Source organism: Adiantum capillus-veneris, chromosome 3 (genome assembly GCF_014529385.1).
Source record: "Adiantum capillus-veneris isolate H3 chromosome 3, ASM1452938v2, whole genome shotgun sequence".
Taxonomy (NCBI): Eukaryota; Viridiplantae; Streptophyta; class Polypodiopsida; order Polypodiales; family Pteridaceae; genus Adiantum; species Adiantum capillus-veneris.
The window spans coordinates 123,273,818-123,284,979 of NC_140933.1; the positions used below are offsets into that span (position 1 = coordinate 123,273,818).

The 11,162-nt window shown below is 45.4% G+C and overlaps 1 protein-coding gene across 4 annotated transcripts; it reads right to left on the reverse strand.

Moving 5' to 3' along the window:
• Positions 1-3,255: 3,255 nt before the first annotated feature.
• On the reverse strand, positions 3,256-10,568 carry LOC147461640 (uncharacterized). 4 transcript variants are annotated; one of them, XM_086509140.1, is made up of 6 exons: positions 10,266-10,568; positions 7,419-9,663; positions 6,826-7,042; positions 6,004-6,672; positions 5,226-5,925; positions 3,256-5,041 (listed from the first exon to the last, which is right to left on the reverse strand). In XM_086509140.1, the coding sequence occupies exons 2-6, from the start codon at positions 9,651-9,653 to the stop codon at positions 4,684-4,686; spliced, it is 4,179 nt and encodes a 1,392-aa protein (XP_086365266.1). In that variant the 5' UTR covers positions 9,654-9,663; positions 10,266-10,568; the 3' UTR covers positions 3,256-4,683. The 4 variants fall into 4 exon arrangements, with proteins under 4 accessions (XP_086365266.1, XP_086365265.1, XP_086365264.1 ...); XM_086509139.1 differs by having other exon boundaries at positions 10,191-10,568; XM_086509138.1 differs by having other exon boundaries at positions 7,419-9,707; positions 10,266-10,567.
• Positions 10,569-11,162: the final 594 nt, after the last annotated feature.

Consider the following 11,162-nt stretch of genomic DNA (forward strand, 5'->3'; position numbering starts at 1 on the left):
TTGCCTAGCCGAACATGATCTTTAGTGGTCACATAAGAGGTAAACCACTCCTTGTTTGGAGACACATGAAGTGATGCCCCTGAGTCTATAATCCAGTCACTCAGTGCATTTCCATCAGATGCTGTAAGAAGAGTTGAGTCCATTGTATTCTTCAAGAAGTAGATGTCTCCTGACACTAGACTGTCATCCTCTGCAACAGTGTTTGTCACATTTATTTCTTGAATCTTCACTGAGGACTTGTTCTTCTCACCATGGTCTTCAGCTTTCTCTTTGCCTTTTTCTGATTTCCATTCTCTGCAGTCTCTTTTCATGTGACCCTTCTTGCCACAATGGTAGCATTCTATGTCACTCTTGCCTTTAGCACTGTGGGACTTGCTACGAGACTGATTCCTCTTTCCACCTTTGTACTTTTCTTTGGTCCTTCCCCTGACAACTAAGGCTGTTCCTTTGCCTTTGTCCATTGTCTTTCTATTGGTTTCTTCAGTAAACAGACTTCCTTCTACACCTGCTATGTTCAAACCATCTGGAGGTGCAGAATTACTCAAAGCTGTGCGAAAAGTGTCCCAACTTTCCGGCAATGTGATCAATAGGAACATAGCTCTAACAGGTTCATCAAACTTGACACCTTGAGATGACAACTGACTATAGATTGTGTTGAATTCATTCAGATGATTGGGCATAGGTGTCCCTTCTTTCATCTTCAAGTCAACAAGCTTCTTAAGCCAGTATACCTGTGAAGCTGCACTCTGCGTCTCATAAAGATCACTCAGCTTTAACCATGCTTGATAAGCCGACATCTCGTTTGCTACATTGAAGTAAACGCTTTCTGCCAAAGTCAGCATAATGGTAGAAAGTGCCAATTCATCCATTTTGTTCCATTCATCTTCGTCCATATCTTCTGGTTTTATCCCCTTGAGATTTATAGGTTTTATCTGCTTCTTTTGTACCAACACGTGCCAAATCTGCTTCTTCCACAATGGGAAATTGGTTCCATCCAGCTTCTTGATATTGTAAAGAGCAGTGTCCTGTGATCCAGCCATAGCTACGCTTCACAGTGGTTTACTTTCCTGGGAAAAATTCGGCAAAGTTTCCCCTGTAAACTGACCTCTGAACCAATATCAACCTGTCAAATGAACCAAGAAAGCTTCAGATTCTGCATAAATTTCGGCAGAGTCTCCTTTGTAAAATGGCTCTGGTGTACTCAAAAAACAGACCAAAAAACAGCTCAAAAAACACTGTCTCTCTGACACTGTAAGCTGCGGGTAAACCTGTCCTGCACATGTACTGTCTCTCACTGTCCTGTCACTGTCCTGTAAGCATAGACTGTGACAATGCCTCAACGGCAGTAAAGCAAAGATGCAATCCCAACTGTCTAACTCACAGTCAATACATCCTAGCTGCCTATCTAAGGGTGCTCGAGGGATCGCTCCAAGACCTGTATCACCGAAAGGATCTCAACATTCGAGAATCCCCTAGCTCAATAAAACCTCACTCGACTCTCAACAAAGGCTGCAGTAAATCTGACAGTACGTAGACTTCCCACAAAGTCATACATCCACAAATTTTCCACTATATGTTGTAACCGCTGCAGCGGTTGTTTGCTGCGTGACTCACAGCCAGCAAACCCTCAACAGACATACATCATCTCTGACAATACATCCCATGTGGAAGTACCTGCAATGTCAGGATGAAATCTGGAATATCAAGCAGCAAACACAAGCTACCTGATGAACTAGTGGATGTCGCCTACAGTCTGTGTGTAGATGCGCCCGTGTCGTATGTGACACGCCTCCAAGAACTGTGAGCCGTCCTTCGATGTGTAGACAGCCACAAATCAACACTCTGGGAGTGTCGATATCCTCAGCACCTGCAGTCGTAGGTTGAAAACCCCAAATTTGCAGAGACAGATCTGCACCCGTCGAGACCACGTAGTCGAAAATGGCCTGCGCAGACCTTTGTCGAAGCCGAACGGTGACCGAGATGACCTCAAAATGAAATTCTAAGCACACCTAGCTCTTTAGGACTTCCCACAGGATTTGGGGCCGTGTCTTCGCCTGTCGAATCTCACTCCAATCTGAACTGGTGACTCTAGCCTCCTGCAATGCTGCCCCGAGCCTCGATCTGAGCTCTGATACCAATTGAAGGAGTACGAGCGGAAGTGCGACGCGAGAGAGAGTGCGAGAAGAAGAGCACGACGATATGGTGAACTCGCTCTACTGTAATGTGTAGAGCATAGTGAGTTCTTATTAGGTTTTTACAAAAGAATATGTGTACATACCTGGCGGCCCGCCCACTTACTTGGGTGACCACATTGGGCTTTATACCCCAACAGTAGCAAGGCAATCGTATTAAATCAGAGTTTTTTATGGAAGGTAATTTGGGTGCTCTACCTACGGGGGTGAAGATTCAGGAGAGAGGGATTGGGTCAGATCGATGCTTGGGGTGCAGGATGGCGACAGAAGATCTGGCCCACTTATTCATGGACTGCCCAACTATTAAAGGCCTTGCAGGAAAAATATGCGAGTGGGTCCAAAGAACATGGAAAATTAGTTTCTTCAAGACTGACCTAATCCTTGGAGGCAAGAATTCAAGAAATCCTGCCCTCCTCGTCAGCACTCAAATCGTCAAATATTTCTTCTTACATAATGTATGGCAGACAAGAAACCCCCGTGTGTTTGAAGGAGGTTCTGAGGTGGCAAGCTTTGCAAAAATTACTCAAGAAAGCAAAGTGCTCATATGGACGCTCGAGTGCAAGGAACAGTCGGAGGATTGATCCAGGACAAGTGGTGCCTTGTCAGCAAATGGAATGCCTAGGACGGGGGAAAATCTTGGACATCGGTAAATAAAAGATCTCAAAAGGACAACTTTATGGACCCTTTGTAACAAGGAAGAGGCGGCGGGTTGGGGGGACTGCCTTGATGTAAGTATAGTCATGGCTCAACAAGAGCATGACTAGACCTTGTAATTTTTTGGGATGTTCAACATAATTCACTCACAATTGGGAGTTATGCTATAAAGTTTTCTTTTAAAAACATAAAGAGTTTTTCGCAAACACTCTTGCCAATAATTTGATTTATTTGAACTCGTGCCTAGCATTTGAAGCCCCAATCTAGGTCCTAAAAATAGGAGTCACCAATGCTAAGGACAAGGAGGCCACTTCTCCATTCCCAACACACTCGTCTAATGATCGTGTGCGTAGTATGCCCGTTCACTTGTGGTAAAAAACATGCACAAAAGTGACATATATTCCATAAGTACTGTAATCAAATAGTCACTTCGAATGACCTCTTGATTTTCTTTTCATGTTTACAACAGTAACAGTGTAGAAAAACCACCACCTCGAATGAGACATCTTGTAATCGTTACCAAGGTACATGCATCTTTGTCATTGCATGCACATGCACGTCCTTGCAGAGGGATTTATCCCATACATCTAAATTTCCAAACCTTGGCTCTTTACCTATTCACACGTAGGTACACCTATACATAAGCACCACCTTGTCTTGAATGGATAGCATTGGAGTACATTGTGGTTTCATAGTGCCAAGCAAATGGAAGCAATATGTTGCCAAGAATGCCTGTCTACTTTCCTCGGTGTAAGACCTTTGACAAAAAAGACCCTGATGCCATTGAGTTCTCTCCGTCGTTCCCAGCACATGCTGCATCAATTAGGTGGCCATGGTGATGCCAACACATAGCTCTTGCTTGATGGTACGTGGTCCTTGCCCAACCATGTAACATGGCTAATATTTGGAAGGGATAAGCACGTCCCCCTGTGGGCTCTCTGGTGTTGAATTGTCAAGCCATCGCAACAATATATACAGGCTGTGCAATACCAGTGCGTATTTACATACTACCAGCTACAAGCCTATTGATGTGCCCAGGGATGCAATGGTTCTGAGTAAGAATATCTGAAATATTGAAGATAGCTTCATAATGGCAAACCTAGGCTTGCAAATATGAAATTGCAGCATGTAAGTTTAACAAAAAGGATTACTAATCCCCATAATTACAGCATTTTCGACATACAAAAGGGTACCGATCATAGGGGGTATGAACAGACTGAACTAAAAAAGGGCATCTCATCTTCAAGAAGAATCTACAGTTAGGGTTTTTAATTAGGCCTTCGGCTCACATGATGTGGCCAATCTATGTATAGAGAACCCCCGAGAATCTGCCTGTGTGCAAGATAGCTGGCATATAGTTTCCTCAGCGTAGTCGAAAGAGGTGACTAAGCTCTTTGTGCTCTAAGAGAGGAGGTGATTAATAGTCATGTACTGGAGACTCTGACAAATGCATCTCATCATCTTCCTCCATTCTTGCTGATTTCTGAAGTCCTTCAGGGAGGAGGTCACCACCTCACTAAAAAACAAACACCCAACCAACCAGCTACCTTATTGTGGTCCCTCACTGATCAGCACCTCTACCCTACCCTGTTTTTGGCTCCTCCTTTTCATAATGTTTCAAGAGTTGGTAGCTGGAGTTCTGGGTGCCAGAATGATTGTGAAATCCCTCCATGACTATGCTGAGTTTGTTTGAGAATCTATGTATTTTACTCCATTTAGGTCTATATAAGTACATCATTTCCTGACACCAATACCTTACAGATTACGATTTACAACACAAGCACGGAGTTTTGGGCGGGTATACATGTGGTCATTTCTGCTCTCTAATATCACTTCCTTATTTACTCCCCTTGAAAAATCTTGCAAAACTTCCCGCTGCTCCCTTGAGTTTGCTCTTTTTTTGATTACCCACCACGGTAGCTAAATCTCCAGCCTCTTCCTCACCTGAATGGTGCCCTTCTCTATGCTTGTGAGAGTTGGTGTGCCCTTTTGTGGCAAATCGAGAACTTCCTCTATCATCTGGTGAGTTAGGATTACTGCTTGGCAATGATCTAGTGCGACTTCTCATCGTTAAGCGGCGAACCATCTTCAAACTGCTACCTTTCTTCTTCTGCGCTTCAGTATCGCAGCTCCTTCTACCATCCACACACTGAGAACCAGCATCTAGTGGTCCTTCCACATTAACGAGTCTAGGCCTAACAAAAAAACAACAGATTTAGCTCAGAAAGGATGCACCTTATGAATCGATACTCTTAACAAAACCTCCTAACTTAATTTCAGGATCTTGTAATGCAGAATCTACTTGATGATCAACATTAGCTCAGAGAACGGTGATGGCAATAGGTGACAGACTCTCAAATGAAAGTCAGGAAACTTTACCGCATCATATCATGAGGTTCAGGCGACTGCATATCCATGTGCGTCTCTCCATCACTATAATTGCCATCAATGTCTTCGTACTCGATGCTCCTCGTGTACCCATCTCTGCTTTCTGGCATGCCTTGAAAATGTCGCCTTCGTGCTTCTTCCAAGGCCATATTTCCAGACACAGAAGTCACTGCGGGTGAAACCCTTCTGGATTCATGAGCCCTTATTTGTAAGGATTTTTCATCCACCGTAGTATTCAGTTGTGGCATGCGTCCACCACTGGATAGTGGATGTAGATTGTTGCTGTTCCATGCCATGGCCACCTGATCATGATATCGAGTGTCCTTCACAGGTGACCCAAAGGAGGCCTCAGGTATAGCCGGAAAGCGTTCAGACTCCTCAGGTTGAAGGGCACCATGCTTCCAAAGGCTGAGGGAGTAGCCTTTGGTGGAAGGTCGCTCTAACGGAGCAGCACTCTTGTCGGGCCTCACACTTGAACCTCTTCCAGCCTCATGTTCTTCCTCGAAGTTACCCACAGGTGGCCAGCTTCGAGTGCCCTGCTCATTTTCTGCTGGGAGTGAAGCCAAGCTTACCTTGACATCCACTGGAAAACCAAGCACAGACTTGAATATATTTGCAATGGTCTTCTGTGATCTCTCACATTTGGCTTTGTGCTCTGGGTGGCTCACCTCCAAGTGTATGACAGCATCAACTGCAAGAGAAAGAAGCATAATGTGTGCATTTGAGAGAGAAAGAGAGAGAGAGAGAGAGAGAGGTTTAATAAAGATACCTTCTGACATTGAGATTGAGATGAGTTTCCCATGCACATGCAGGAGTTGCCTCAAAGGAAGCGGACATCTCTCAACTACTCTACACCAAATCTCATCCAGCTTCGACGAACTTAACATCTGTCCACTATTCCCATCCTCCACAAAGTCATCAGAAAGATCTTCATCATATTGTTGCTTGTCTGAAGCTTGTGGAAGACATGGTGATGCACGGCTGTGGGTACCCCTGTCATGAGGAGCCAACTTCCTTTGAGCCTTTATATCTTGGCCTCTCCTCATGTTCCAAGAGGTGTCATGGTTAGAAGCTACTTGTCTACTATGATCCATCCCTACTTGCCTCCTATGATCCGCGCCTACATCGGACTTTGACGATACCATCTCAGAGCTCATATTTTGCCCATGATTCCCATCATCTTCCCATGTTTGCCGGCCAGAAGACATGCGCTCCAAATCACCAGCTTCATTCTCGCCCATGTCATCCAATGCAACAGGGCTTTGCGTGACGCTCGTTCCTGCACATGATGCAGGAAACATGCAAGACCGGTCCGGACCAAGCTGCAGTAATGCAGCAGTCAACCATGTTGCTCTGTCATTGGAAACCCTCAGTTGCTTCTCGGCCTCAGAAAGGGTTTTCATCGCCATGCGCAACCATTCAAGCTTTTCCTCAGACACTGATGCATAAAGGCACACAATGTAAGAAATAAAGGGGATTTCTTTGCAAAGTACAAAATTATCTGAAGTACCGTCTTTTAGAAACTCTATAGACAGGAAAGAAGAGGTAAAGAATCGCAAAAAAAAAGTTTGTCGTCAGTAGGTAATATTACATGTTTGCTTCTTAAAAAAGCCTTTCCTCTGACTCTCTGTGAACTTGAAGCTGCCAGCCAGAATGTCTGTAATCAAAGTGGCTAGCCGTGACATCAAGGAAAGAGGCTCTACTCCGGAGTCTACCAACTCACGGGCTCTCCGAACCGTGCCAACCGTGTCTGCCAGCAGAGCACTATCGAGCAAACTCAGCATTCGCTCATCAGAAGCAGAACCAACCTGGGAGACCAAGAAGTTGTTAGATGGGTAATCAGACTCATCCTTCCTAGTATGAGACACATATCATGGTTGGTCAAAGGGGTAATATTAGACAAGAGCAACACTTGCGCCTCACCACATTGTAGGGTGTGCTGGATGAGAGGAGGGACCACAATGAACCCTCCTCTCCAGTGATACAGGCAGGAAGAAATCACTTAGTGTTCAAGGCAAGAGCCCTGGTACTGCAAACACAGTAAATGCCTTCACTTACCATCGTACTTATCGAAGCATCGATGCATAAACAAGACATGCAACACATCCATATTAAGAATAAACCTGGCAAACAATTGCCATATCTCACAACTTTAAAGCAGTGCTTCAAAACCATGTGACCTACCAGTTCATAAACAGTTGAAGAATTGATCTCTTGGCCCAGTAAACTTAGTTGATCGAGGGTAGTTTCTGCATCTCGAAGAGAACCATCTGACCGTGATGCAATGAGATGCAGAGTATCCGGATCTACTGCAAAGTTTTCCAAATCAGCAAGCTGTTGCAACCTCTTCACAATCTCAAAGTCTTTGATTTTGGGAAAAGGGAACTTCTGACATCTAGAAACAGCTGTCCGAGGCAATCGGTCAGGGTCAGTCGTGATGAGAATGAAGACCACATTCATGGGAGGCTCTTCCAAAATTTTCAAAAGAGCATTCCATGTCTCTGTGGTAAGCACGTGGCACTCATCTATGATGAACACTTTGTAACGCGACAACGGAGGGGCCGAAATAGTCTCTTCTAGTAGCGCCTTCACTTTTTCAATGCCATTATTGCTTGCCGCATCCACTTCCTTGACCTCCGAGCACTTCCCTGTTGTCACCATGATGCACTCCCTGCAAATCCCACAAGGGCGCCTCTCCTCTGATGATGAGCAAATGAGAGCTGCAGCGAAAATTCGTGCGGCGGATGTTTTACCTGTCCCTCGGGAACCCTGAAACAGATACACAGGCGCAATCTTGCCTCTCAAAATGGCATTGGAAAGGGCTTGAGTAACTATGTGCTGCCCCACAACCTCTTCAAAACCTTTGGGTCTATACTTTTGGCTCAGATTGCGCGGCTTGTAATCACAGAGAGCAAGCTCCTTGCATTCCGGAAACGCAAGTTGAAGATTTTGTTTGTCTTCGACTCTCACCAAACTATGTCCATGTGCTTCAGCAGAGGGATTCAAGGCCTCCATCTCGCCCCTCTTGGACAACCGCCCACCATCTCCATCCACAGAAGAGGAAACCATATCCTCACTTTCATTGTAATCTTCTAGCTCAGTAAGTAATGGAAGAGGCTCAGCTTCACCATTCCTTTGACGGTGCGAATCTGACACGAAGCGCTGTCGTAACATCAATTGCCGCTCCATAATAGAACCACTCTTTCTCCTGGCCATCTTTCTAGGATCAGGCAGTAACACAGCTTCTTGTCCTGATGAATAATATTTGGGTGGCTTGTAATTCTTGGATTTATGGTGACCCTTTGCACTCTCCTTTCGAGAAGGCTCCACAGAGTCTACTTCATAATCCAAAAATTCACCGTCCCAAGGTCCTGCCCTCGAGGTCCTTCTGACAGAACTCATACCAGAATACACATGTGCATGCCGGGAGCTTGCAATGGAAGAAGGTTTCCTGCCTGCCGATGACCGCCTTCCTTGTGGCACCAAGCCAAAAGGTGAATGGGGTGCGGGGCCTCCTTTGAATGCTGAAGCAGTATGAGATGGAGTGAAGTCACTCTCAGCTTCTTCATCAAAATACTCGTCCTCCTCCTCATAAGGCTCCTCCAGTGTGAAGAGGGACCTTGACTGGCTCATTCTCTGCAAATCCTGCTCATGAGAGTTGAGTACCAAGGGCGAAAGTATCTGTGCATTCTGTCGAGCGGGCCGCTCCATTTCTGGCATCCTAGATGCCCTATAAGAAGGTTTTGCTCTTCTATATAATTCTGTCCCAAAGCCCTCATGTTGAAACGCAGAGAATTCCCCATGAGCACTGCTGTCATCTCTTGCTGCATCCAACCAATGACGCATGTCCGGGGAAACCTCTTCCTCATAGTTTTCTACATTGAAGGGCCCTTCTTCCTCCTCATTGATGTCATTTTCATCATCCTCAGCAACAGAAGAAGGTCTCCAATTGTGAAGCAGAGACTTGCCACCCATGGTTTGCTTCACGGACTCGCTTTTATCACCGAAAATGCCAAGCTTCTCAAGGTGATACTTGAGTTCCTCTCTCTGCTTGTGAAAATCAGGAGGACCAGTAGCACCTAGCTCCATAAAAGCTTCGCTTGGAAAGTCCCAATCAGGCCGAGAGCTGCCATTTGCTAGCTCTGGCGATCTGCGCGACCCCTTCTCTGAAGGAGCACCACCTCTTATACCATCTCTTCTGCCACTACCACCAAACCCGCTTTGTTTGTGCATCATTAAATCGCCGTATCCTCCTTGGAAAAATGGACCGAATTCGGAGATTACAGAAGGGACTGCCTCCAAAACTGGAGACCGCTGGACTGATGTTGCAGTTGATGGATCCCTAAGCCCCTTGCTTTTCTTCAGAGCATTCAGCTCCTTCATCAAAGGAAGTTCTCCGGGTTGGCCACCCTCGAGCATGACTGAATTTCTGCAGGATCATTAGAGGACGATTCTAATGAGGCAACTGTCATGCTGTTTCACAAAAGAAAGGGTCAATTGTGTAAAACAGGTAAACCCACACAGATTAAGTGTTGATGATAAACCCCGCAAAGTTTTGATGACAATGAGAATACTAGAATGAATATGAGAGAGAGAGAGAGAGAGAGAGAGAGAGAGAGAGAGATTTGATGAGTACAATTGAGCAGACAATAAGGATTGTGCTCAAATGTATGTGTGTGTGTGTGTGTGTGTGTGTGTGTGTGTGTGAGTGAGTGAGTGTGAGAGAGAGAGAGAGAGAGAGAGAGAGAGAGAGAAGAGAAGCAGCAAGCGTACCAATGCTAGCATGAACATGCACGGAGGTCCTATGCGATCAAAGAGGCGAACAACAGCCAGAAGAAGCAGAAGTCATACGAAAAAGGAGCCAAAACGAGAGCAAGCAGCAGAGAAGCAAGATAGCGGCAAACACACACACACACAGAGAGAGACAGAGAGAGAGAGAGAGAGAGAGAGAGTTACCAGTTAGTGACGACGCTCCACAGGGGGTCAGATAGCGATGAACGGAGAGAGAGAGAGAGAGAGAGAGAGGCTCACCAGCTGGCGATGAGGGAAGCTGAACCTGTTCCACAGGGGCAAGCGCCCATCTTGTGTTAAGGTGGGGGTGGCTTCATGGTGCAGGTGGTGGTACTGCTGGTGGGGATGGGGGTGGTGGAGGAGGACATGCTAAGCCTCACCTCCATAGGCGCAAAAACACCGCTTGATTACGTGAAATGTTCTCCAGAATCCCGACCCTTTTGGCTGTAGTCTACTAGTCTGGACTCTGCTCTATCTGGTCTAGGTGAAATGCTCCTAGTTTTGTCAACCTAGGCTAGTGGTGCCCCCCAAGCTAGTGGTGCCCCCCAAGTTCCAACTCCTATGGCTCTCTTTTTCTCTCCCCCCCTCCACACACACACCCATCATACACACATGTGACATTGCCATCTTCCCACTTGCTTCTTTCTATTTTTGGCCTTTATCACATTCCCTCCCCATCAATCACAACTATGGATCCTGTTAAAGATCATAAATATATTATTTTATTTGTTTACTTAGAGCTCAGTCGCACCCTTTGGGAGTAGGGGGATATCAATTTTTGGTCTGTCTCCCTTAGTGATGGTTTCCCTTTTTGTTAACTAGTACAGCCACGTTCGCCTTCGGCGGTCTCTCTTTCTCTCCCTTTCTCCCTCTTTATCGCGTGCAAAGGGGTTTGTTTTTGTTTTGGACTTTAGCTTTCAGGTCGCAAATTACGATATGTGTAAAGAGCTCACCCTTTCGCCATATTATGTTAGTAGATAAAAAAGACGTTTTCTTTTTAAATATAAGATTTTTCGATTGGTCATTTATCTCATTGATTTGAATGGGATAGAAATCCTAAGAAAATATAATGAAGAGATCATCATGAAGATATCTAGGTATATCTATTATATCTTTCTGCTTTTACTTATACCTCAT